The sequence below is a fragment of the Nyctibius grandis genome, chromosome 11, assembly GCF_013368605.1.
Source record: "Nyctibius grandis isolate bNycGra1 chromosome 11, bNycGra1.pri, whole genome shotgun sequence".
In the NCBI taxonomy this organism is placed as follows: domain Eukaryota; kingdom Metazoa; phylum Chordata; class Aves; order Nyctibiiformes; family Nyctibiidae; genus Nyctibius; species Nyctibius grandis.
In genome coordinates, this window is record NC_090668.1 from 4755461 (window position 1) to 4783297 (window position 27837).

General features: G+C 55.1%; 1 protein-coding gene across 2 annotated transcripts in view; it reads right to left on the reverse strand.

Moving 5' to 3' along the window:
• The window catches only part of ZNF609 (zinc finger protein 609), a 77465-nt gene that overhangs the window by 35051 nt on the left and 14577 nt on the right, over positions 1-27837 (reverse strand). Inside the window, exon 2 of one of the 2 annotated variants that reach the window (XM_068410458.1) lies at positions 26944-27805. In XM_068410458.1, the coding sequence (XP_068266559.1) occupies positions 26944-27690 (747 nt within the window). In that variant the 5' untranslated portion in view covers positions 27691-27805. Of the gene's footprint in view, positions 1-26943; positions 27809-27837 lie in introns of both variants that reach the window. The other variant, XM_068410457.1, reaches the window with a different exon arrangement.

Below are 27837 nucleotides of genomic sequence, written 5' to 3' on the forward strand. Positions count from 1 at the left end.
TGCAGGCAGGAGCCAGCCAACGCGGGGACCTGAGCTGCTTTCCTGAGCCGGGCAGCTCCCACCTCCTCGCACGCAGGGAGAGGAAGACCCCGGAGGAGGGAGGCGAGCGCAGAGACCGCGGTCACATCTTGGTTTAATTGCATCAGCAATCGCTAAGCAATTAATGGCAGGGAAGAGGAGGAGGAACAGGGCACCGGGAGGGAGAAAGGGATGCAGCAAGCAAGGGGAAATAATTGACTCTTTCCCTAAGGAGAGGGGCACTATTTACAGCCGCAGCTGCAGCTGCGGTGGCCTCACCCACTGCATCCCGCTCCCAGAGCTGTCCCCAGACCACTGTCGTGGCTTTCTTTGTGCTTCAAGCCCCAAAGTCCTTTTCCTGAAGTCATCTCTCAGCCCCAAATGGAGGCCTCCGACCCTTCCACATGCGACAAACCCTCCTGCACGCTTCCCAAGAGCCACAAGCCATCACAAAATCTGGGGTCAGGCAAGCACCGTTGCCAAGGGCGAGCAGGGACTGGAGATGGAGCCTTCCACCACCGTGCTGGGGTTCTGGTCTGCAAAAGCACCGTAGGTCCCACCCAAAGCGTCCCCATCATTACCCCCTGCCCGTCCCACTGACCCACAGCCAAGCAGGAGAGCGAAGCTCATCCCTGGGAGCCGTCGTCCTTCAAAGCCTCCGTGGCTTGATCCCAGCTCCCCGAACACAGCCTGGGAAGCGGAGGCGCCAGGATGCCAGAAAAGCATCGTCACCAAAAAGCAGCGAAACAAGCGCCAGGATCCGTGACCGGCTTTGCTGCATCTTTAGCCACGAGGAGCAGATGCTGAAGGAAAAGCCTGAATCCAGCAGCATCGACAGCCGGAGCAAAAACCTTCAAGGAAGGGGAAAAAAAATCAAGCAGGAGCTGCTGGTCTGATCCCCAGCTGAAAGGAAGGCAGAGAAATGAGGGAAGCATCCACGGGACTTGTCCACCACCCAGTCTGCAGCCTTCTCACCTAACCCTCCTCTTCATCACGTCTGGCAGCCCAGCCTGGTGCCGCTGCCTGCTGCGGGATGGCAAAGTGAGGCGGTGGCGGGTGTCCCCGTGCTCAGCCGAGCACAGCCAGGCTGGCAGCTCCGCTCGCCTCCGTTCCCGCTGCCGGAATAAAGCGCTACGGCAATTTTTTGCTCTGTTTAGCGAGCGCCGGGGACTGCCAGCGCTCGCAAAGCTCAGGGCCTGAGCGGGCCCCCACCGAGCGATTCCCACTGCAGTTCATCCAGCGATGGAAAACGGCTTTCGGCTCATTAACAAGCCTGTGCCGAGCTCAGGGGATTCATCCCCTCCCTCCTCCCTACAACCTGAGATACCCCAAAACTCAGCTCCGGTAACCCATCGAGCATGGAGCCTTCGGGGCCAGATCCCAAGCCCTCCTCCTGCTTCTTAGCAAAGCTGCTGGTGGCTTCAAAAAAAAACCCAACCCAACAAGCTGGGCTCTGAATTCAGGTACGCTCGGAGGAAAGGCAGAAGGTGCTTTGTGCCGGAAACCTGCTGGCTCGAGCGAGGAGCTGGCAGGAAAGGCTCGGCTGGCAGCAGGGGCTTCTCTCCAAGGATACCCACGGGAACAGCCCCCTTGGCACCACAGGATGGTTGGAGTTGGAAGGGACCTCTGGAGATCATCCAGTCCAACCCCCTGCCAAAGCAGGGTCACCCAGAGCACGTTGCACAGGGTCGCGTCCAGGTGGGTTTTGAATATCTCCAGAGAAGGAGACTCCCCACCCTCCCTGGGCAGCCTGTGCCAGGGCTCTGGCACCCTCAAAGTCAAGAAGTTTCTCCTCATATTCAGATGGAACTTCCCATGTTTCAGCTTGTGCCCGTTGCCCCTTGTCCTGTCACTGGGCACCACTGAGAAGAGTCTGGCCCCATCCCCTTGACACCCGCCCCTAAGGTATTTGTAAGCATTGATAAGATCCCCCCTCAGTCTGCTCTTCTCCAGGCTGAACAGCCCCAGCTCCCTCAGCCTCTCCTTGTAAGAGAGATGCTCCAGCCCTCTGACCATCTCCCTACCCCTCCACTGGACTCTCTCTAGTAGTTCCTTGTCTTTCTTGATCTGGGGGGCCCAGAACTGGACATAGTTACTCCAGCTGTGGCCTCACTAAGGCAGTGTAGAGGGAGAAGAGAACCTCCCTTGACCTGCTGCCCACACTCTTCCTCACGCACCCCAGGACACCATCGGCCTTCCTGGCCCCAAGGGCACACTGCTGGCTCATGGGGAACTTGTTGTCCACCAGAACTCCCAGGTCTTTCTCTGCAGAGCTGCTTCCCAGCAGGTCAACCCCCAGCCTGTGCTGGTGTGTGGGGTTATTCCTCCCTAGGCGCAGGACCCTACACTTGCCTTTGTTGAACACCATGAGGTTCCTCTCTGCCCAGCTCTCCAGCCTGTCCAGGTCTTGCTGAATGGCAGCACAGCCCTCTGGGCTATCGGCCACTCCTCCCAGTTTGGTGTCATCAGCAAACCTGCTGGTGCAAACTTGCACCCCCAAAGGAGACACCACAACATTTCACTGCATTGATTTCACTGTTTCTAGAACAAGGATCAGAGGCACAGACCCATTTCCACCACGTGGTTGCTCCTGGGTCGGTTCGTGACCGATCACGGCAGATCAGTGGGGAGCTGGTGTAGGTCAAACCCTATGAGCTGGAAACCTGACGCAACCCAGTTTTGAGCCAACTGCTCGAAATTGAAGCTTTGCTACAGCGAAACCACTCTTCACCCACCGATCCTTGGCTTTGAAAGATTTAGGCTGTTGGTTGGGCTTGGGAGATGGTCCTGGTGTCCATAAGGAGATGTCCTCACCGTGGCAAGGAGCGCAGGCAGAGGAGTGAGCCATGCCTCCAGCCTGTATTAGAGTTACTTTCTCTGCTTGTTCCTTCAGAAACCACATTAAAAGAGGAGAGGGGACTGGCAGGGAAGCCTGCCCTGCCTCCTCGCCCTGGGCAGACCCCCATCACAAGCAGGACACTCACCCAGCAGCAAGGAGCGACCAGTAGCTTCGCGGCGGATCCCGAATTGGCCAAGAAGCAGGAGAGAGGCGCGAGGCACCGGCAGTGATTTACGAAGCTGACGTGCCTTTCCAGGTCACGTATCGATGGGAGCCTCGCCTCCTCCGCGGGCGAGGAGCCAGGCTCATTAGCTGTCATATGCTGCAAGACGCGGTGCCAACAGCCAAGGCGAGATCACCCAGCTTGTTTGCAAAAATAAAATCAAATAAAACCACGTAGATGCAGGCAACCGGCTTTTGTTCAAGCCCACGCTTGCCAGCGGTAGGTGAGCGAGCACATCAGCCTGCGTGAAAGCATGTAACGCCTGGAGGGTGATCCTCCCTTGAGCTCCTGGAAGGAGCGGTGGCAACAGCAGGCAGGAGCATCACTCGTGGGAGCAGCTCTGCAGCTGCCCGACACCTGCCCGTGGGTGTTCTCCAACCTCGACTCACCCCAAATTCGGCTCCAGGGTTTTCCAGAGCTGGCTGCTCCATGAATCCCACAGCTGGGGCGAGAACACGGAGCTAAACGGGCCCTTCTCCCGCGCTGCCAGGCGAGGAGCAAGCAGCAAAACGGCCTGGGCAAAAAGAGGGTGTCCACGGGTCCGCTCTCACAAGCCACGTGGCTTTTGCTATGAGCCTAAGCTAATGAGTGCACTGAATTCAAGAAATTCAAATTTACTACAGCATTTCCTCCAAATCGCATTTCCTCTGCCAGACCGGAGCGATAAGCTGAGAACCACCCACACCCGAGTCAGCCAAGAGTCGCTGAGCTGAACCACCACAGCTTGAAGGACACAAGCTCCTAGAGCTGCTGGCTGTGAACATCGTATTAACCTTTTTTTTCTTCCCTTCTGTTTTACTGAGTAATCCCCAGACGCAGGCACTCTGTGGCAAGGGACATTAGGAAGCATTTCTGCTCAGCAAGGGTCATTAGCCATTGGAAGGGGCTGCCCAGGGAGGTGGTGGAGTCACCATCTCTGGAGGGGTTTAAGAAAAGACTGGACATGGCACTTAGTGCCATGGTCTAGTTGACGTGGTGGTGTCAGGGCAATGGTTGGACTTGACGATCCCAGAGGGCTCTTCCAACCTGGTTGATTCTGTGTGTGTGATATACCTCAGGGAGCCTCGGAGCCTTTCCTCCCCCTGGGATCAAGAGTGGGAAAAGGTTTGCGGTGCTTGTTTGACAGCCCTGGAGAGCCAGTGCAATGCAAATCCCATCAGTTCCAAACCATGTTTCATGCAGAGTTTGAAAAGAGAAACCAAATTACAGGGGAGAGAAACTCAAGACACGCAGGTTGAGACTTTGAGAAGCGCTCGGCGATTTTTTTGCTCCCTTGGGTTCTGCCGAACACCTTAGAGGATGCCGATTTTCCGAGGAGGAGATATTCAGAGATCCTCCAAAACAAGACACGCACTAACTGAAGCATCTAAGCTAATCACCGATGAAAACACGACCCAAACCAACAATACAACCTTGTGTTTTGAAGGAATGAACAAGCCTGGAAGAGCCAAACTGTCAATGCACCATCATCATGAGGAAGAACTTCTTTACCGTAAGGGTTACAGAACACTGGAACAGGCTCCCCAGAGAGGTTGTGGAGTCTCCTTCTCTGGAGGCTTTCAAGACCCGTCTGGACGCGTTCCTGTGTAACCTGCCCTAGACTGGTCCTGCTCTGGCAGGGGGGTTGGACTCGATGATCTCCAGAGGTCCCTTCCAACCCCTAACATTCTATGACTCTATGATTCTATGATCATCACTCAGCGTGAAACAGCTACGCAAAGATTTGAGGGTTCGGGTGCAGAGAGGCGAGAGCGACTATGGAAAAAGCTTTATTCTAGATTTCCAACCTATTTTGGCCCCACCAGCTGCGCGATCAGCTCATGTAGACCAGAAGCAAGGTCAACACACTCTGCCCCGTGGGACAGGAGGCTCCTTGGAGAGGTGAGACCTCAGCCACCTTAAATCTAAGCAACAAATCTTCACCTGCGACTTCAAACAACGTGACACGCCGGGAACCTGTCATTAAGTAATTAAGAACCTGAATATTTTTACACCGAAGATACATCACTGCAGGCCACGCGCAAGCGAGCCACCCACTGCGCCACAGCGATGGTGGGGGGAATGTCCAGTGCTGGCCAAAAATGGGACCAGGACCTGATGATCTGGGAACAAAAATAAAACCTTGGGATTGTGACCAGGCTCCGTCCCAGCCAAGCTTGCGTGCTAGAAGTTTAAGAAGGGGGTTGTTTGCTGACAGCTTAAAGGATTTAAGGGAAGGATTAACCATGGCTTTGCTAATGAGGGAACCGGTGGCAAACTCAGAGCAATCCCATAAGCATGGGGAGAAGCTGGAAGAGGACAGGGAAAGGGGGGACGAGCTTACGATGGCAAAAACAACAGGGACCATTCGGAGGGAACTCAACCAGGAGCTGCTCTTCCAGGAATCCCAGCGAGTCCAGAGGAGGGCGACCAAGCTGGTGAAGGGTCTGGAGGGTATGACCTATGAGGAACGGCTGAGGGAGCTGGGGTTGTTTAGCCTGGAGAAGAGAAGGTTCAGAGGTGACCTTATTGCAGTCTACAACTACCTGAAGGGAGGTTGTAGTGAAGTGGGAGTCGGCCTCTTCTCCCAGGCAACTAGCGATAGGACAAGAGGACACAGCCTCAAGCTTTGCCAGGGGAGGGTCAGGTTGGACATTAGGAAGCATTTCTTCTCAGCAAGGGTCATTAGACATTGGAAGGGGCTGCCCAGGGAGGTGGTGGAGTCACCATCTCTGGAGGTGTTTAAGAAAAGACTGGACATGGCACTTAGAGCCATGGTCTAGTTGCCATGGTGGTGTCAGGGCAATGGTTGGACTCGATGATCCCAGAGGGCTCTTCCAACCTGATTGATTCTGTGAATTAACAACCTTCGCTTGCTGCCCACTAAATATGGGGGCAGCCAGCTCTGGAGTCCCACCTTCACTGCATCATTTGGGGAACCGAAGGAGCCCACATGCTGTACAACTGAGAACATCACAGTCCTCAGTCATGAGGAAAGGTGCCCAGAAAGAAGAGAGTGCAGAAAACCTGGAGGATGAGGACATGGTGGTGAGAGTCCTGGTCTGGAGGTGGGGTAGGAGGTAAAGCCTCCTACAGAGTGGCAGACAGTGAGGAACTACAGATCGGCAGCACTGGCTGATCCAAGAAAGCTTCACATTTGTTGCCTAAGAGCTCCACGAAGTGTTTACAGCCAAATCAGGCTTATATCCAGGTGGACGTAACAGATAAAAAGCAGAAGGCAGCAGATCTCCTGCTCCAGCTCAGCTACGCGCAGAGGAACACGCAACCGGAGGGGTTTGTTCCAGCGAGCACAAGGTGCTGGTCGCTGGGACCATACGTAGACGGATCAATGGACTTGTCTGGCAAGCTGGAGCCCAGCAACAAGGGCATGCTCCAGCTGGGAGCAGCTAATCCACCCGTTCAACCCACTCCAGCTGCTCGGCAAAGGAGCACGGTCCCCTTAAGAGAAAGCGCAATCAGCCCAGATTTAGCTGGAAGAGGGTGGGGATATCGCTGAGCTCCAAGCCATGGACTGAACCTTATCTGCTGCTTTAATACCTATCAGTGTTGATACAGATTAAAGGATTAGTCAGGATTACTGAAGGCAACCCCCTCCCTCGCCCCAGGCAGCGAGGATGGGCATGGGTGCGGTGCAGCTCCAGCATTCCCCTTTTGCGCCCACAGCCCTTTGCGCTGCACCCTTGGGAGAGAAGGAGCCTACCGAGAGCGTGGTGAGGAGGCAACGGCAACCTTGAAATGTCAACCCAACCGCAGGGGAGGGAGACTGGGCTCTCTGGGAAGAAAACGAAGCCCCGCCAGCCAGAACCCCAGCAGGAGTCAGGTTTGTTGTCTCTACGGTTGCCTACCAACACAGGCCACATTCAGCAAGTGTTCACGGACTGGCACCACCACCATCCCACCACGCTCCATCCACAGCCACCCATTCCTGCCCTGGCCCAAAGCCCTCTTTGACCAACACAAGCATTTGTGCAGTGTTGGCAAACTACCTGGTTAAAACCTGCTTTTGATGTTGCCCGGCGTAGCTTTTAATTGGATCATTTCCCTGACCCAGTTCCCCACGTGGCTGCACAAACTCTTGAGCATCAGTGTGGGAAGAGGTGGCCAGGAGCAGGCAGGACACCTCCCGGTGCAGCAGTGAAGCTCCGGTGACCACGCAAGTAGGCAGGAAAGTTCCCGTGCCCACGCTTAGGCTGAACACGAACTTTGCATGGGGAAGCTCTCCTCTGAGATCTCCCATCTTCCAAGAGATCATAACCAAATATCTGTTGGGTCCAGAGAGCTGTCTCCTGAAAGTTGGCTGGGCTGAAAGCAGTTCAGGACAACGGGCAAGACTGGAGATCCCAAAGTAGAGCAATACCCCAATGCTGCCTCCTGTCCCCACACACCCTGCTCCCTTCTCCAGGCAGGAGCCATCAAGTAGGAAGACCATTGCGGTGGTCTTCCCTGGGGCAGCAGGGAGGAAGGCAGGACCTCATATCTCAGCCGATCATCATCCAGGACAACCCAACTCTTAATGCTAAGGATACAAACAACAGCGGCAAGCCCACGAACAACAGCCAAGCTGCATGTAGGTGCTCGGAGGATGGCCAGCGAGGAGAGCAGGCTGTGGTAGAGGAGGTGGAACAGCCCATTTCTGATGTCTGGACAGATTTATGGAGGAGCTACGAAAATGTAAATTTTCATTTTGGGACAATTTAGCTGTTTGGCATGGCTGCTGTCTCTACTCTTCACACCTTGCCTAAGGAGAAAACAGCATCCTGAGATACAGGTGTGCTTCGGCAGGCAGCCACACGCTGACACTGCCGCTTTCACACGCAAGTTGGCTTTGGTAGGACACCCTGGCAGTAAGGAACCACTGGAGCACGTGAAAGGGAGTGCTTCAGGTGGTTGGCCCGCCTCCTTTACCAACGAATCCCAATCCAGTGCCTCCATGCAAAATCTTCGTGTTGAACACCATCGCAAGCATGGGAGGCTCTCATAAAGCCCCACCCAACCAAAGGGTTTGCAAGTCAGATACTGCCGAGACCAAAGGTGGAACCAAACCTGGCTCCTCCGGTTCCTTTGCTTCCCCTACAAGGACAACGGGTGGGAATGGCAGAGGTGCTGAAGCAGTCAGAGACAAGACGATAGGCTTAGACGTTGGGGCAAAGACCTGCAGAGCAAGACACCACCATTCTAAAACAATCACCTTCCAGAGCCAAGCTCAACTTCCCTGCGTGCCAGCACCCTACATCCTGCTGTGATTCCAGCAGGTCATCCTTCAGACCAAGCTGCAAACCCAAGGCAGTCCCCCTGTCCCCCCCCACAAAGCACCTCCTCTGCAAGGTGAAGCCCAGGCAGCTCTGCTCCAGCAGCTTTCTTCCCAGCCAAAGACCACCAGGCTGCAAACAGGACAGGAAGGCACGTGAAGCCCAGGCCACACATTGCTACCGCGCTCATGTCAAATATATGCAGATAAGATTCCTTCCCCCCACGCCAAGAAGCTCTGAGGAAGAGGAAGGACCAAAATCTTCACCAAACTGATCACACTTCACTCCAAAATACACACAGCACGATCACCTCTCCGTAAGAAATAAGATGAAGCGTCAAGACCTGCAGTGCTGGACCTTCAAAAAAGCCTAACGAGAAACCCTACACCAAGATTTTCATTTTGGTCCAGAACAAACAAACAGTTTTTGCCCCAACGGGAACGTAGAAGCTGCAGAAGCTGCACCAGGCGCTTGGGCAACTGCTTGCCAATGGCAATAAATCTGACACCAGAACGGCGTTACAGCCCGGCGCCAGGACAGGTCAATGAAGCCCCTACAAATTCTTGGCCCAGATGGAACAGGGGCTGCTTTCAGCCCCGTTGGGTTACAAGCCAGCTGGGGTCCTCCAGTGAGTCTCCGGAGCCGGGTTCCACGTCCTGCCCCACTCTCCCGGCACGGCTCCTGGCCGGCGTGGATGTGTCCGGCCATCGCAGGACTTTGAGGAGCTCTGTGGGCAGACCCATCAAGCCTGATGGTGCTTTCCAGAGTTGGTGATTTTAGAGCCAAGAGAAGCCCCCGAGAAGGAACATGCTGCCCCACCAATACAACCTCCTCCAAGTAAGTATCAAAACTGTTTCCGGAGTCAAGGCTACTGGTTGTGACTTTAATCCTCTGCTCACTGGCAGTGGTGTCACCCCCTGGTTGCACTCACCCTTCACTCCTGCTCCCTCCAAAACCACTGGTTCTTTTTTAAAATGAACTTGAGCAGCAGCACGCTCAAGGCCCAGCTTTGCATATTATCCAATGGGACACGACAGCCACCGATGTTCTCACCAGGAAAGTCCCACCTACAAAACATGAACCCTAAGGCTTGATGGGATACACAAGCCACCAGCCAAGAGGTTCAGAAGAAAGTCTTCCTACAAGCACAGTTTTCTTAATAGCGCCTTAAGAATTGTCTGTATTCAGTTAATTGTGAATTAACCAAGCACTCGACTGACCCAACACAACCAATCCCAGGTCATCATAGAACAGAATGCTTTGGGTTGGAAGGAACCTTAAAGACCATCTAGTTCCACCCCCTTGCCACAGGCAGGGACACCTTCCACTAGACCAGGTTGCTCCAAGCCCCATCCAACCTGGCCTTGAACACTGCCAGGGAGGGGGCAGCCACAGCTTCTCTGGGCAACCTGGACCAGCGTCTCACCACCCTCACAGGAAAGAATTTCTTCCTTATATCTCATCTCAATCTCCCCTCTTTCCATTTAAAACCATTCTCCCTCGTCCTGTCACTCCATGGCCTTGTAAAAAGGTCCTTCAGGAGAGGCATGGTACAGCACAAAGCCAAGGCTGGATCCCATGTAAGCCAGGAGAGCACGTTGAGCTTCCTCCAGAGGATCTAACTCTGCCCCCTACGAAGCAGATGGCATCAAAAACATATTTTGCTTCATGGCCACACAACTTTGGAGAACACATGCCGCATATACCTACACATCTCATCAAGGAAGGAGTGTAGCTCCTTTTCACCGCACAAGTTGTCAAACAAAGTCACAGCATACGGACGTGTGACTTTTTTTTGCGACAACACTGCCAGAAGGAGCACGACGAAGGGGGCAGAGTTAAGGCTGCTGCGCTCAGCTTAGCTCTGTGCTTCCCAGGTGCCGAGAGCCAAACACTCAACTCTGATGCTGCACCAACCTACTTCTCAGATGGCTTTTCACACAATACCCTAAAGATCGGCCGTATCACGTCATCACCGTTGCATCCTCAACACCTAAAGACAAGCCAGCTAACGGGCTCGGTACGTCAGCTTGTCGCGGGATCGGACGGCATCGGGAAGGAGCAAAAGCAATTCACTGCAGGGGGTGAGGGCCCCGCACCTCAAGAAAGATGTTGAGGTGTTGGAGCGAGTCCAGAGGAGGGCGACCAAGCTGGTGAAGGCTCTGGAGGGTCTGACCTATGAGGAACATCTGAGGGAGCTGGGGTTGTTTAGCCTGGAGAAGAGGAGGCTCAGAGGTGACCTTAGTGCAGTCTACAACTACCTGAAGGGAGGTTGTAGTGGAGTGGGAGTCGGCCTCTTCTCCCAGGCAACTAGCGATAGGACAAGAGGACACAGCCTCAAGCTTTGCCAGGGGAGGTTCAGGTTGGACATTAGGAAGCATTTCTTCTCAGCAAGGGTCATTAGACATTGGAAGGGGCTGCCCAGGGAGGTGGTGGAGTCACCATCCCTGGAGGGGTTTAAGAAAAGACTGGACATGGCACTTAGTGCCATGGTCTAGTTGCCATGGTGGTGTCAGGGCAATGGTTGGACTCGATGATCCCAGAGGGCTCTTCCAACCTGATTGATTCTGTGATTCTGTGATCATCAGGTTCCAGACGGTTCCCATCAACCAACCACATGCAGATCCTTCCCCTCAAGGATTCGGTCACCTCAACCACAATCTCCTGCAACTTCCCTGACCACTATTAGATCATTTCACGCAGCACGTGACAAACTCAAACACTCTCGCGGAGAGTCCTATAACCCCCAGCAGGAACGACCTGGAGGAGAGAAGACTGAGGGGGGATCTTATCATCACTTACAAATACCTTAGGGGTGGGTGTCAAGAGGACGGGACCAGACAATGTGCCGTTGAGGCCAGGAAGGCCAGTGGTGTCCTGGGGTGCGTGAGGAAGAGTGTGGCCAGCAGGTCAAGGGAGGTTCTCCTGCCCCTCTACACTGCCCTGGTCAGGCCACATCTGGAGTAACTGTGTGCAGTTCTGGGCCCCCAGTTCAAGAAAGACAAGGAACTACTGGAGAGAGTCCAGCAGAGGGGTATGGAGATGATCAGAGGGCTGGAGCATCTCTCTTACGAGGAGAGGCTGAGGGAGCTGGGGCTGTTCAGCCTGGAGAAGAGCAGACTGAGGGGGGATCTTATCAATGCTTACAAACACCTCAGGGGCGGGTGTCAAGGGGATGGGGCCAGACTCTTCTCAGTGGTGCCCAGTGACAGGACAAGGGGCAACGGGCACAAGCTGAAACGTGGGAAGTTCCATCTGAATATGAGGAGGAACTTCTTGACTTTGAGGGTGCCAGAGCCCTGGCACAGGCTGCCCAGGGAGGGTGGGGAGTCTCCTTCTCTGGAGATATTCAAACCTGCCTGGACGCGACCCTGTGCAACGTGCTCTGTGTGACCCTGCTTGGGCAGGGGGTTGGACTGGATGATCTCCAGAGGCCCCTTCCAACCCTTAACCAGCCTGTGATTCTGTGACCAGCCGGAGCATTTGGGAGCTGCCCAGGGCTACTCATTGTGCTCACCCACAAATCGTTTTACAAGAGAAAGTCCCGAGCGCGGTACTTAGTCTCAAGCAAAGATTATTTTTGGCAGCTTAATCAGAACACTTCTCACTCCTTTAACCTCTTCTTGGATGAAAGCACGTTCAGGAAAACAGTCCAGATGTTGGAATATCACTAAAACAAAAAGCAATGGTACAAATAAACACAACTTTGGGGGGTTTCTGCTCAGCAACACCAGGCCCACACTCATAATCCAAAACTACACGCTCACCTCGCCTGGAATCGGAAAATAAAAGCTGGTTTGTGTTACCCATGCGCAGGACACGCATGCAAGAACCTCTCCTGGAGCTCTCCTTTCCCTAAGTGGTCAAGCTACTCGTACCACTCAGTGGATTTTTAAACAAATTTTCCAAAATAACAATTTACAGAAGCCAACCCCCAAAAACGAGAACCTTGAGCTGAAAAGATGTTATAGGAAACCCGCCATCACCTCTAAGCGAGGGTCTGGAGAGCTGAGATTCACCTCCCATCACAGCAACAGGTTCGTCCAAGCAAGGAGACACCCCTCACACACACCTCAGTTTGAACCCAGACGTCACCCACGAGGGCTTTGAACCTCCCAGCAGCATTTCTCCCTCCCAACAGCATTTACCGTTACCATCAACAACTCAGCACCATAGGATCATAGACTGGTTTGCGTTGGAAGGGACCTTTAAAGACCATCTAGTCCAACCCCCCACCACGGGCTCGGACATCTTCCACTAGACCAGGTTGCTCAAAGCCCTGTCCAACCTGATCTTGAACACTTCCAATAATGGGCCATCCACAACTTCTCTAGGAAACCTCTTCCAGTGTCTCACCACCCTCATAATAAAAACATTTCCTCCTTATTTCCAATTTCAATCTCCCCTCTTTCCGTTTAAAGCCGTTGCCCCTTGTCCCGTCACTGCAGGCTCTGGTGAAAAGTCTCTCTCCATCTGTCTTATAAACCTTCTTTGTACCTTGAAAAGCCACAGTGAGGTCTCTCCAGAGCCTCTCCAACTGAACCCCAAGTGTCTCAGCCTTTCTCCACAGCAGAGGTGTTCCAGCCCTTGGACCACTTTCACAGCCCTCCTCTGGACCTGGTCTAACAGGTCCACGTGTATCTTGGCACTGGGGACCTCAGAGACGGATGCAGTGCTCAAGGTGAGGTCTCATGAGAGTGGAGTAGAGGGGGAGCATCACCTGCCTCGACCTGCCAGGACCTGTATCCTGGATGCAGCCCAGGATACTGTTGGCTTTCTGGGCTCCAAGCGCACATTGCCAGCTCATGTCCAACTTGCAACCCACCAGTATCCCCAGGTCCTTCTCTGCAGACTTGCTCACAACCCATTCACCCCCCAGTCTGCACGATAGCAGGGATTGCCTTGACCCAGGTGCAAGACCTCACACTTGGTCTTGTTGAACTTCATGAGCTTCGCATGGGCCCACTCCTCAAGACTGTCAAGGTCAACTTCTTGAAGTAATCCAACCGTATCACACTGCTGCCCCAATCTGCAAGCCCACTAATACTATAAATTAAGCAGTCTTCTCCTCCTGAGCCACGCTGGCCATCTCCAGCAGGTCTGGGATGACCTTCATCAACTGCTCTCAGAGGACTGCCTCATTTCCAGCTGACAGCAAGTCTCCAGCATGCTGAAGAAGGCTTATTTTCTCCCTCCTCCCACCCAGCCTAGAGAGGCAGGAACATTAATGAGATCCCATTAACTGGGCCAGAAGAAACCCAACCCACCCGAGCCCTGGCCCCGTCTTTGCCCTTTCCATTCATCGGCAATCTCAGCGTGAAGCATGGTTGTCAGAAGATTTCTTAGGTTTCCTTAAGTTCTTCTGCCAAGTTCTGATTAAAATCCTCCTAAGTGGTTTTCTCTTTATTCGATTTCCTAGAACTGAGAAGTAAAGCGGACCCGAGAGCGGCACCGAGTGCCAGAGCTAATAGCCACCGACACAGCCGGGCCATCCGAGTCTCCCACACCGGCTCGTTAGGATCAATGGGAAATTGAAAGCAATTCTCTTCCCATCTCCTGTATCAGACCACCAGCTCCCAGAGGAGACTGGGTTTAATGGCCTTGCTCACTGGCGGGAGGCTGGAATCGCTCGCTCAACATGGGCTGCCGAGGCCCCTCTCACCAGGAGCTGCTTTAGTGTCACATTTGAAATGGGTTGACCAAGTAAGATGGTTCCCAAAGGCTTTTGGGCAACACGCAACAGCGGAGCAGTGGGTAAGGAGCAGAGCACAGCACCGTAACACAGGTCTCCATGCTCAGAAATGTTCAATTTACCAAAACCCCAGTCCCCCGCTCCAACTTGACATGCTCCACTTCATGATGGTGGTTTCGGAAGAGGAGCCAACTTCTCATCACGAACTCCTTGTGCTACCAGCTTGGGATCTGCCCCAAACTGGATACCCGCCTTGCCCAGAAAATCTGGCTGCTTCGGTGGCCTGGAGGATGAAGCTGTTGGTCTCTTGCCCAGAAACAACAGGCACCTGCAAGTCTGGTGGCTCTCGTTCCTGCGGCCAAAGGCTGGAGACCATCAGGGTGCCACGAAGATGTGGTGCATCTCACCCGTCCTCTTCTCCCAGCCAAGAGCGGCCAAGGAGAGCCCCTTCCCTGCTGGAAGGTGGATGCATTTGACCCCAGGGCTTGAGCACGTTGGGAACGCTGGGTATGGAGGTGGTGCAACAGGAACCCCAAAAGAGCCTCTGTTCACACAACAAGAAAAACCAGAACCGGATCTGCCGCTGCCCTCTCCACCATGTCTTCCACCTTTGAAGGGCCCCACAGAGGGAGGTGCTCCTGCCAGGAGCCAAGGCACTACTGTTGCGTACACAGCCTGGAAATCCCAAAATTTCCATTTTTGAATGCCATGCACCTCCTCACGCCCTTGGGGGAACAGGTAAACATTGAACCTACTTACAGAGACCCTGTGGACAGGACACAAGCTGGTCCAAACTACCATTAGATACCGTTGAGTTATCTATCACACGGAACACCAACAGCTCCTGTTTTCTTGGTCTGTAGGATGGAGCAGAGAGGAGCACAGGCCATGAGCCCCTCAAAAGCAGGGCCTTTTCCTGGGATGTGGCTCCTCCACAACAAACCAAGCAGCGATCCGGCAAAGCCATGGTCACCCTTATAGCGAAGGGTGGTTTCATGTGCAGCCTTTGCTGTTTTGATGCAAGATCCAGTCCCTGCAGAGCACGGCCTAAGAGCTGAACCACCCGCTCTCACAGAATCAATCAGGTTGGAAGAGCCCTCTGGGATCATCGAGTCCAACCATTGCCCTGACACCACCATGTCAGCTAGACCATGGCACTAAGTGCCATGTCCAGTCTTTTCTTAAACACCTCCAGAGATGGGGACTCCACCACCTCCCTGGGCAGCCCCTTCCAATGGCTAATGACCCTTGCTGAGAAGAAATGCTTCCTAATGTCCAACCTGAACCTCCCCTGGTGAAGCTTGAGGCTGTGTCCTCTTGTCCTATCGCTAGTTGCCTGGGAGAAGAGGCCGACTCCCACACCTCTACACTCTCCCTGCTAGCCAGGGGCTTTAACTCTTCCCCAGGTCAGGGCAGCTTAGAAATGCTCTGCTCATGGCCGTAGGGTTTCTACCAAAAGGCTGGTTTCCTTCAAAGGGACGTTCAAAGCTCAACCCCTCCGGCTCCCTTCACCCCGTACACAAAGCAGAGTATTAATAGCCAGGCTGGAAGACCATAAAACACTAAATACCGACAGAGTTCCTGGACCTTGAAATGTTAATGCTAAGCAAAAAAAATAGAAACCTTCCTGTTAGCAAACTGCTCGGCTCTGTGATATATAGACATGGCTGCCTTCCTTCCCTCCAAGCCACAGAAGAGCAAACAGCCCTTGAAACCCTAAAGCACCGCTCTACTTACAAGGCATCCTATAGATCTGCTCGTCTTGGCCAGCACACGCCAGCTCTTCTTGATGACTTAGTTCCCACCTCAAAGAGCCGGCTGGCGACCAGCCATCCTCCCCTCACAGGCTCCTTTTCAGCCTTCCAAAGCGATGTCCCCCGGCCCCCGAGCACGCACGTCACGGCACGGCTCTTTCCTCTTCTTCCCCACTCAACTGTTGGAGCCCAGCTCTGGAGCTGATGTCCCTCCTCTCTCTTCCACCACTTTGCTCCCTTCTCCTCGCAAAGAGCCTCTCTTGGCTGAGGGAGCTGGGGTTGTTTAGCCTGGAGAAGAGGAGGCTCAGAGGTGACCTTAGTGCAGTCTACAACTACCTGAAGGGAGGTTGCAGTGAAGTGGGAGTCGACCTCTTCTCCCGGGCAACTAGCGATAGGACAAGAGGACACAGCCTCAAGCTTCACAAGGGGAGGTTCAGGTTGGACATTAGGAAGCATTTCTTGTCAGCAAGGGTCATTAGACATTGGAAGGGGATGCCCAGGGAGGTGGTGGTGTCACCATCTCTGGAGGTGTTTAAGAAAAGACTGGACATGGCACTTAGTGCCATGGTCTAGCTGACATGGTGGTGTCAGGGCAATGGTTGGACTCGATGATCCCGGAGGGCTCTTCCAACCTGGTTGATTCTGTGATTCTTGCCTACACCATGGTGGGTTGAGGGGACATGGGACCACCAGTAAAGGCACTGGAGCAGAGAACCAGGGCTGTGCGTCCCACTGGGGAGGGTGGGTCAGGATCCCAAGCTGGGAATACTCGTGTGGAGCTGATATAAGCACCTCAGCCGCAGCTCTTGGTGTGGGACCACGAGGACGACGCAGCCCCTTCGCCGCCCCACGCACCCCCACACCAGTTTTAGCAATACCGGTTATTTTGGGATGTTTCCCAGGGAACAAGCCCCTTTCGGACAACACACCCCACACCTCCACTCGCCGCCATCCATGGACGAGGACGGTGGCCACCAGCCATACGGCACGCAGCTCATGCCGGAGCGAGCCACATCCATCTGTTAAACAGATGAGCGGGGCGTTCCCAGCGCAGGAGGCGCGTACCTTCATCCCAACGAGGGGAGGGAGGGATGGGGGGGGCGAGCGGGGGGCGTCTGGGAAGAGCGTTCGTTTGCATAGCACCTGGGGAAAAAAAATAATCATCACAACATTGCATTTACATAGCTAATTGGGGGAGAGAGCTTCCCCGAATGAAATTACTTTCTGGCTTGGGAAATAAAAAAAAGACAAAACACCACCAACACAACCACAGGATTTGTAGCTGTGATGGTGCCTTCTCCACCCAGAGCCCCTCGGGTGCTCCCCCCCACAAAGGCTGTGCTCAGGCACATCCAATCCGTGCAGAGGAAAGGGGAAACAGAGGCACGGAGGCTCCAGCATTCACATCACAGAATCTATCAGGTTGGAAGAAACCTCTGGGATCATTGAGTCCAACCATTGCCCTCACACCACCATGTCAACTAGACCAGGGCACTAAGTGCCATGTCCAGTCTTTTCTTAAACACCTCCAGAGATGGGGACTCCACCACCTCCCTGGGCAGCCCCTTCCAATGGCTAATGACCCTTGCTGAGAAGAAATGCTTCCTAATGTCCAACCTGAACCTCCCCTGGCCAAGCTTGAGGCTGCGTCCTCTTGTCCTATCGCTAGTTGCCTGGGAGAAGAGGCCGACTCCCACTGCGCTACAACCTCCCTTCAGGTAGTTGTAGACTGCAATAAGGTCACCTCTGAGCCTCCTCTTCTCCAGGCTAAACACCCCCAGCTCCCTCAGCCGTTCCTCGGAGGTCAGACCCTCCAGAACCTTCACCAGCTTGGTCGCCCTCCTCTGGACTCACTCCAACACCTCCACATCTTTCTTGAAGTGCGGGACCCAGAACTGGACACAGGATTCAAGGTGCGGCCTCACCAGTGCCGAGTACAGAGGGACGATCACTTCCCCAGACCGGCTGGCTACACTATTCCTAATAGAGGCCAGGATGCCATTGGCCTTCTTGGCCACCGGGGCACACCGCTGGCTCATGTTCAGCTGGCTGTCGATCAGCACCCCCAGGTCTCTTTCCACCAGGCCACTCTCTAACCACTCTTCCCCCAGCCTGTAGCGCTGCAGGGGGTTGTTGTGGCCCAAGTGTAAGACCCGGCACTTGTTCTTGTTGAACCTCATGCCGTTGGTCTCGGCCCATCTATCCAACCTGTCCAGATCCCTCTGTAGGGCCTTCCTACCCTCCAGCAGATCAACACTCCCACCCAGCTTGGTGTCATCTGCAAATTTGCTGAGGGTGCACTCAATCCCTACGTCTAGATCATCTATAAAGATATTGAACAGCACTGGCCCCAGAACTGAGCCCTGGGGAACACCGCTAGTGACCGGCCGCCAGTTGGACTTTGCCCCATTCACCACCACTCTCTGGACTCGGCCATCCAGGCCAGTTTTTAACCCATCGAAGAGTCCACCCATCCAAGCCCCGGGCAGCCAGTTTGTCTAGGAGGATGCTGTGGGAGACAGTGCCCATCAAGGAAGGGCAGCCAAGAGCCCTGATGGCTCCTCCGGATGCAAAGCGCTTTTGAGTTGTATCACATCACCTAAAACGTGGTGACCTCCATGTCACGACGAGAATTAAAACGTAAGCCTGCAAAGCAGACTTGTTCTCCGCATTATTCACCTTGGCAGGCTTCAAAAGTGAACGAGGGCGAGGTAATATTTAAAAAAAAATCTAGACATTGAGTTTAAAACCAATTTTGGTGTCAAGCACAGGGGAAACATCAGCAGGTACGAGCACGTGCTGTTCCCACACTGTATGAAAGCTTCGTGGTTAACATCTTCCTGCAAAGGGATTTGCCATGTCCACAGCGCACCAGGATGGAGCCAGCGCCGTTCAGCCGGCCAAGGGCAAGGATGGGGGCACAGGAGGAGCAGATGGACAGCAGAGGCATCACGGGCCCTCCGGGGCTGAGCGGTGCCCACCCGCAACCCGAGCTCACCCCTAGAAAACCCCGAGCGCGTTTATTTACATCAGATCAGTTCCCCGATCTGATCCGTGGGCAGGAATGAGTAACAGGGACAGGAATATCTCGAGCAGATGTTGTCACCAAATACAACATATCAGCAGGCTGCTGGGAGCTTTAAATCATTTCGGAGCCCAGCGATCTCTTTCCAGCCCTGGGCTGTCTCTCCCCAGCTCTCCAACTCCAGCCATTGGCTCAACATCTACGAGACCTGGCGTGGCTTTCCCCTTGCAGCCCAGCAAGGTCTCCAGCTCCAGGTGTGGTGGGAACATCACCAGAAGTCACCCCAAGAAGTCCACTGCCATCGCCAGCTGCCTTTTCTCTTGCACGGCGGGTGCTGCCTGCCATCAGCTCTGAATATTTGGCTGCCCTCTCGCCCCTGCACATCTTCGAGGCCACCTGCACACAAGGACTCACAAGCGAGATGGATTTCACAGCCCGAAGCATCCTCAAGAGCAGCGGCAGAGCAACGCAGCGCCGTGTTTCCAGGGCAAACATCACAGAAGACACACAGAAGATGTCGTGCTTGCAGGAAAAGGCACCAACCCCCCACCAAGCCTTTAAAAGCAGAGGAAGGGAAAAGCAGGCAGCGCTTTGCTCCGCAGCCCTTTCCACGGCGGGTGGAGGAGCAGCTTTGCTCATTAGCGGGTTATTCCTGGCACACTCCCCCTGCATCAGCTCCCGGAGCAGCTCGCCGGGTTTTGAAGCCTTCGGGGACGGGCGAATCTTCCTTTCAAGAAATCTCACTCAGGCAGATAAATGGTGCTGGATAACTGGGGTCATTAGGCTAATAAGCAGCCACCGTCAGCCTGGAAGCAAAGCAACAAACACCCCAGAGTCCACCCGAGCCGGTTAGCCTCAAAATCGGACCCATCTCAAGCAGTTACCGTCTCCATCGGAGGAGAAATCGGGTCCGTGAGTCAGCAGGATCAACCACCCGTCGGCCTTTGCATCACAATCTCTAATCAAAGCGTCGGGGGAGCAGATTTGCAGCTCACTCGTGCCACGGACCCCGTGGAGAAGGAGCCGTCCCCCCTCCGCCAGCCTCCTTGTTAGCGTGGTGTCATCCCACTCTTGGGGAACGGGGAGATGTTTTTCTCTGCTTGCCCAGCGTGTCTTCGTCTCCTACCATCACGTCCTTGACAGCGCAGGTCCTGCTTCCCACCGTGGAAATGGGGCTGTGTTTTGGCACGACGACCTCTTAAATGGGGCACAGCGATGGGTCGGGCATCACAACTAACTCACCCCTTAACTAGTCTTTCCTAACGCTGTCAGCCAGGGAAAGCAAACGGGGAGAGACGCAATTTTGCCTTTATAAAACCTTCAGAGGTGGGATCAGCCGAAACTCCCAGCCTAGCAGTTATTTAAAAAAAAAAAATAAAAGCCCACATATAAATAACCTCTCAGCAGGAGCCAAAACTCAAAGACTAACCCCATGGTTTTAAGTGAACGAGGCCAATTTCCTCCTTTGTAGCTCTTGACACACGTTGGCTGCGTGCCCCCTTCCCGCGGCAGAAGGCTCCGGGCGGCGCGGCCGGGGACGGTAAGGAAACGAGCGGTGCAATTCCCGCGGCCTCCCAACGCAAACCCTGTCAGCAGCTCTGGAGGCAGCCGATTCCAGCGTGGTCGGAGAAAAGAAACCTTGGCCAGAGGAGCAGGACCTCCTTGAGCTGCCAACGTGCCGTCGCCCGGCAAGAGCCGAGCGCTGCGGAGCGAGGGGTGGGAAACGGCGCTGGGGCGGCAGGAAAACGGCTCTGCCTGGGGTTTTGGGGACGAGCAGGTCCCTACCCCAAGCGCTGGGCTTCCCACGTGCCCTAAAAATCCCTGGGGAAAACAAAGTGCGGGGTTAAGGCCTGAAGGGATGGACAGCACGAGCTTTGCAGAGGCTATAAAGCAAAAATTCTTCATCCTCACCTCGATGGGGATCTCAGGTCAGAGCAGCCCAGGTTTCGCCAAAGCCTCGCGTCAAACGTCTTGACATTTGGGGTGGGAAAAGCTGTTCTGGTGTGTTGGGTTTGTTTGCAAGCACAGAAAGGTCTCACCAGGCAGAGGGCTCGAGCCCTCGGCACAGCGGCTCCCCGCTCCCGTGCCGTTCCTCGGGGAGCTCGGTGGTCAAACCACGTTTGAACCGTTTTGTACGGAGCAAGACGCAAAGAGCCGCCGGTGGAGGGTGAGATCAAGTCCTAAAAGGACACACAGAGAGCAGAGTTGGAAGCTCTGAGCAACGTGAATCAGCTGCGCTGCTGCACTGGTGCCACCATCAGCTACCAAAGGAGAAGAGAAGCACTACGGGACAGCAAGAAGCTGGTGACGGCTGGGATACTGTGACAGGAGAGGGACAGCGGAGCTGGAGACGTTGATAACCCACCAGCAGGATGATGCAAAGCAGCAGCACAGGATTAGTGGCCACATCTCCATGGATGAGAGGAGTTGCCTCCACGATCCAGTTGGGGCCAAGCCTGCAGCAGTCTCCAGGCTCTGCACAGAGCATCTCGCTCTCTTTGAGATAAAAGCTGGAAGGAAATGCAATATCCAGTGCACAGAAACATCCCTGAGAGAGTCCACAGCCATCTCCCGTTGGGTTTGGACCTTGCAGAGCTCCTGCCTTCTGGGCAGGTCTCCCTTCTTCAAGCTGCAGTCATCTGAGCATCTCTTCACCTCAACCCTTGCTGCTCCATCCACTACCAAACCTCACCACCCCCCCCAAAAATGGATAAAAAAAAAAGGCGACCGTGCTTTGATTCCAGGTAAAGAATTAATGGGTGGGGAACACCCAACACCTGGGGGGTCACCCCACGTCCCGCTCAGGCTGTAGGAACAGCACTGAAGACACCACACAGGTCTGCCTCTGTGGGTTCAGGGGAAGAAGGGCTGCACAGATGACACCAAAGCCACATTGCAAACTGCCAGACAGGACAGCGGCAGCAGAGAGAGCCCAGGGATGTATTTTTGGGGACTATTTCTTTTTTGGCAGCCGCCACCGGCGCGGCGTAGCCACCCCACTTCCTCCACCGCTGCCTGACCTCCCAGCCACGGCTCGAGCACCACCTCCACCGCCACGCTGTCCTCCCACACAACCAGGAGTGTATTTTCACACCAGTTTTGGGGTCCGTCCGCTGCGGTGTCCCCCACCTTACACCATCCCCTCGCCTTCGGGTGACCCACAGGAGATCTAAGCTCGGAGCACACGCAGGACATATCCACGCTGTGCTTGTGGGGGAAAATTCAGGGCAAAAAACTGCACCGGTGGCTTCTCTCTGCTCTCCCGCAGAGGGACGCGAGCGAATCCACCCCGAAACCGCAGCGCACGTGACCCAGAGAGGTTTTCTCAGAAGAGCTCAAGTCTCCAGCGGCTTCTGTTTGCCTTTCCCTTGTTTGCAGCAGCGTCGCATCTGGACGCTCGTCAGAAGAGGAGCGGGGGGAGGAAGAAAAGCCCTCCTCCTCCTGCTGAACAACCTCTCAATCAAAACAAAGCCGGAGCAGCAGCCAAGAGCTGGGAGGCTCTTTTGTTTAATGCTTAACGTCCCCCGGCCGGGTGCGGGGGCAATGGCGCGGGGTGGAGAGCTGGCAACCAACCACCCACCGCCCCGGCCAACGGACCCCGGGGTCAGCTCGGCCACACGGAAGCAGGCGATGGGGCAGGAGGAGAAAAGAGGTTTCCCCAGCCCGGCTGGTGCTGCTGCTCCGTGCACGGCCATTTTGCTGAGCGTGGCTGCTCGCCGAGAGCAGCCGTTCCCTCCCCGACCCCAGTGCTCCCCCCCCAGCTCAGCGCCAGCCATCCCTGGTGGCCCACAGCTCGCTGAGTTGGGGACAGACCCAGGTCTGCTGCTGGTCCACGCAGTCCAGACATGGGTGCATCAGCGCAGGCTCATTTCTCTCCCAGCTGCAAGAATTATTAAGCTCCCACTCCTGCCCCCCCCGCCACCAACATCTTTTGGGGGTCCAGCAGCATGGGCTGGTGCAAGGAGCTGCCCAGGAACCGAACCACAGCCCAAGGGAAACCTGTTCTCAGTGCTGGTCCCACCTCAGAGACCCTGGAAGGTCTCAGAGGGGTTATTTCCAACAGGTTTCATCACGATCAGCCCCATCCCTGGTGAAATTGCTTGTGTCCCGACACACCAATGGCATTAGGTTCAAGGAGGGTACGTAGGAAGTCACAGAATCAACCAGGTTGGAAGACACCTCTGGGATCATCGAGTCCAACCGTTGCCCTGACACCACCATGGCAACTAGACCATGGCACTAAGTGCCATGTCCAGGCTTTTCTTAAACACCTCCAGAGATGGTGACTCCATCACCTCCCTGGGCAGCCCCTTCCAATGTCTAATGACCCTTGCTGAGAAGAAATGCTTCCTAATGTCCAACCTGAACCTCCCCTGGTGAAGCTTGAGGCTGTGTCCTCTTGTCCTATCACTAGTTGCCCGGGAGAAGAGGCCGACTCCCACTGCACTACAACCTCCCTTCAGGTAGTTGTAGACTGCACTAAGGTCACCTCTGAGCCTCCTCTTCTCCAGGCTAAACAACCCCAGCTCCCTCTAAGTCAGGGCATGCCACAACGGGAGGCTGGATACAGCCAAGATACGCACACAAAAAAAAGGGTGTTTGGGATATTCTGTTCCCAAGGCGTCACCCCAGGAAGCAGTGACCAGTGTTCCGGGGTGACACCGACAAAACACGACCCATGGAGCCCACGGGCCACGTCCACAGGCTCCGTCGCTGCGATGTCAGACACAGGAGCAAGGGTGATCGCACCTGGTGTCCGAAAAAACCCAAAGCAAAGCTCTTCCCTACACCCAGCGAGGACTGGAATGCTGCAAACCCCTCCAGTGAGATATTTCAAGAGCATAAAAGCAGAAGGAGCGGCAAAGGGTGAGCTGACTGTGCCACCAGAGCACCTCAGCAAGGAAAAACTACTCGCTACTCAAGTGCTCTTTGATCCAGCCAAGGAGATACAACAAAACCTCCCGGCTAGAGGCCGACTGCACGGATGTACGGAGAGGTCATCTACCCGGGGCTCAAGCCGGTGGAGGGAGAGATGGTCTCTCTTTCTTCATCCCCTAAATGGAGACCAGCCTCCCCGCCCGAAACGGAAGCAGAAGCAGCACAGGGTTAAGCAGAGGACAAGCTGCCGGAGACCAAAGGTTGGGCTGAGTCACGTTGTGGCCGTTCCTGTTTCGGGCTGAGCAAGTTTTTCGCTTCCCAGGCAGGGTTTGTCCCCAGGCCTGAAGGAACCGGTCGCCTCCGTGTCACGCCCCCCCCCCGGAGCTGCCCTCCCACAGCCAGCACATGCCTCCGCTCTTTGCATGTCCTTCAGACTCCACGTGCCGTTTTGGGGCAGGTTTCAGGAGACAGGAAGAGCCCAACGCCGCTGCTCACCTCCATCTCATCCCCTCCGTCCTCCACCCTGCCCCAGCCACCAGCCCATCCTCAGGCTCCTCCTCAAGAAACAAAACTCCTTTCCCACCCCTCGCCCTGCAGACACTTCTCGCCCACGGCTTTCCCGACCCAAAGGAAGCCATCTAGCTGCACCCAGGAGGCTGACGAAACACAACCGACGTTGCCTCCTGAGTGCAAACGCAACACGTTCTCCTGCAGATCCAGACCTTAAATCACTTCTCAAAACAGGGCTCAATCCTCCAGGCTGAGCCTTCAGCCATGTGGTTGTACCTGAAGCCAGACAAGTAAAATGGCAGAACCGTCCGCACGGAGATGACAGAATGGTTTGGGGTGGAAGGGACCTTCAAAGATCATCTAGTCCAACCCCCCTTTGCCATGGGAAGGGACATCTTCCACTAGATCAGGTTGCTCAAAGCCCTGTCCAACCTGGCCTTGAACACTTCCTATCACCCACAAAGTGTCTGAACAACTTGTTCTGGTGTCTCACCACCTTCATCGTAAAACATTTCTTCCTTATGGCAAATCTAAACCTACGTTCTTCCAGTTCAAAGCCGTTGTCCCTTGTGCTGTCACTGCAGGCCCTAGTAAAAAGTCTCTCTCCATCTGTCTTACAAGCTCCCTTTATATACTGAAAGGTCACAAGAAGGTCTCCCCAGAGCCTTCTCCAGGGTAAAGAACCCCAACTCTCTCAGCCTCTCTCCGTAGCAGAAGTGCTCCAGCCCTTGGACCGTTTTCACGGCCCTCCACCAGACCCACTCCAATGGGTCCAGGTCCTTCTTGTCCTGGGGACCCCAGAACTGGATGCAGTGCTCCAGGGAGGGTCTCACCATAGCAGAGCAAAGGGGGAGCATCACTCACCTCGACCTACTGGACACACTTCTTTGATGCAGCCCAGGATACAATTGACTTTCTAGGCTGCCAGGGCACACTGGCAGCTCATGGCCAATTTGTCACCCACCAGTATCCCCAGGTCTTTCTCCGCAGGGCTGCTCTCAATCCACTCATCCCCCAGTCTGTCCTAATAGTGGGGATTGCCCTGACTCAGGTGCAGGACCTTGCACTTGGCGTGGTTGAACTTCATTAGATTCACATGGGCACAACTCCTCAAGACTGTCAAGGTCCATGGTGTTTGGTCTCCATAATTATTAGGAAGAAATTCTTTCCTGTGAGGGTGGTGAGACCCTGGCCCAGGTTGCCCAGAGAAGCTGTGGCTGCCCCCTCCCTGGCAGTGCTCAAGGCCAGGTTGGATGGGGCTTGGAGCAACCTGGTCTGGTGGAAGTTGTCCCTGTCCGTGGCAGGGGGGTTGGAACTGGATGGTCTTTAAGGTCCCTTCCAACCCAAACCATCCTGTGATTCTATGATAATCCCCACCTCACTTTGGCATTTCTACCTGCAGAAGGTTTCTGCAGCTAAATCAGTGAAAGAAATATCTCTTAATAGTAAAAACACAGGAAAGGCCACGCAGGGTATGAGCAAAGGTCCAGCCAGCCCCTGTGGTGGTTTTGACAGCAGCAGATGACTATGAAGAAACGTAACAGTCAAGCACGCTGAGATACTTCCCAAACTACTTCCCAAACTCCAGCCCTCTTCCAGCTTTTCCCAAGCCAAAAATGTTGCCCTGTACAACCCCTCCAACGTGTTCCTCCTCCACAAACCCATCCAGGTGCCCCAGAACATCAGTCAACTTTCAGCATCCACACCTTTTTGCAGCAGCATTCAAGTCCATCATGCAAAAGATCATCTCCTCCTCTGCCCACTTTCATTCACTCTGGTTTCTGCTGCCAGAAAGGACAAGGAAACAACACGTCATCTCCACGCCACTCCTTAATTTTACAGGCTTCAGCTGCCTGTCCCAGGAGTCTTCTTCCCAAGCAGAGGAAGCGCAGATCTACTTAGCAGCTCCTCTCCCAGAGCCATCCCATGACCAACCATCCCCACCAGCCTTCTCTCCGTATTTTCACGCTCTGCGCTATCTTCTTGTGGATGGAAAAACCATCTCCCATCACTGCTGTGTGGTAGCAGAGGAGCAACACGTAAAAAATCACCCCCAGCAACGCGTCGGCCTGAGGCTGATGGTCACCACGAGCGGGACGAAGCACGTACCAACGGCAGACCGAGAAACGAGGCGGTAACTCCCATCAACCCTGCACCTTGCCTGCACACCCACGCAGATCCCACATCTACTGACACGTTAAGGTCAACTGCTCTGCAACTGATGCAACCAGAAATAAGTTCCTCCGGGAGCTGCAGGGAGCTTTGACACACAAGGTGAAGCCACCAGGAAGCAGAGCATAGCGGCCAACAGACACTGCCTTGTCCTGTCGGGAGCTGGAGCGGGCACAGGACCAGGACATCACCTTCACCACCAGCCCAGGCTCTTTCCACAGAGTGACACGAGCTGGAGAGGCTTGGACCTGCTCGGCACAGCCGCGGCGCCGAAGAAACCAAACCCCCGAGGGTCCGGCAGGATGGTGCCCTGACACACAGCCACTGCTGGTGCACGGCTCCCAGAAGCCACGCACGGCTTGACCGGTGCCCTCCCATCGCCGCGTCCAGACCCCGGCACATCCCACAGTCAAACCGTCTTCACGCCAGAACCAGGAGGCACCAGCCACCCAACAGTGCCGGCCCCCAACGGTACAAGACACCCAGTCCCGCTGTAAGCTCCCGCTCCCTCGTCACCCACAGGAGCGACCGCCGGAGCCGAGCGGCAACGCCACCTCCACCCACACCCCGACCCCTGTCTTACCTTCTCCGACTTCACCTTCTTCAGCTGCCGACACTCGCTTTCCCCATCCTCCAGCTCCGACTTAACTCCCAAGGGATTGAGCGCCGCTCCTGTGTCAATCGCTATACTCCCAAGCTGCTCGGCAGCAGCAGGCTCTGTCCCCTGGCCCCCGTCGTACTGTCCCACCCTCACTGCCAGGGCCAGGGGCTGCAGCACGTTGGGCTCCTTCTCCACCGCAGCCCCTGCGCCCTCACTCCTTTCCTTCTTGCTCTTGGACGAGCCGCCCTCCTTCTCCTTCTTGGAGCCGGCCACGCTGCGAGACGCCTTGGCCGATTTCTCCGAGCCCTTCGGGGTGACGGCGGGCACCAAGCCGCCCGAGTTCGCGCCGTCCCCAGAGCGTCCTTGAGCCTCCTTCTTGCCACCAGCTCCCTCGCTGGGAGTGAACAAGGAGGTCCCCGGGGTCGGTTTGCCACTGTCCTTGCCACTCTTGCTCCTTTTCGACTTGGATTTGCCCTCCTTGCCCTGCGGGCCCGGCACCGGGCTCACAAACTTGATGTTATCCGGTAGGGTTGCCACCGCGTTGGGTGCCGGGAGCCCAACCTCTTTGGAGCCCGACATTTCCAATTTCTGCTGATCCTTCTCCAAATCAGCGTCCAGGTCAATGATGAGATTCCCTACGCCAATGTCCCACTCATCCCCGCTGTCGTACGTCTCAACCGGGTTCGCATCGATTCCTTTCCCTCCGGAAGCTCCGCTGCTCAAGGACATCTTAGAGTTAACGGCCCCTCACGGTTCAAGGCTCTTCCCTGCCTCCACGCCCTGGGGGTCACCTACGTCCTTGGGGGGCTTCCAGCGGTCGGGGTGTGCCCAGGTGACGGCATCGCTGCTGAAAGGGAGAGCAAAGAGAACAGGGTT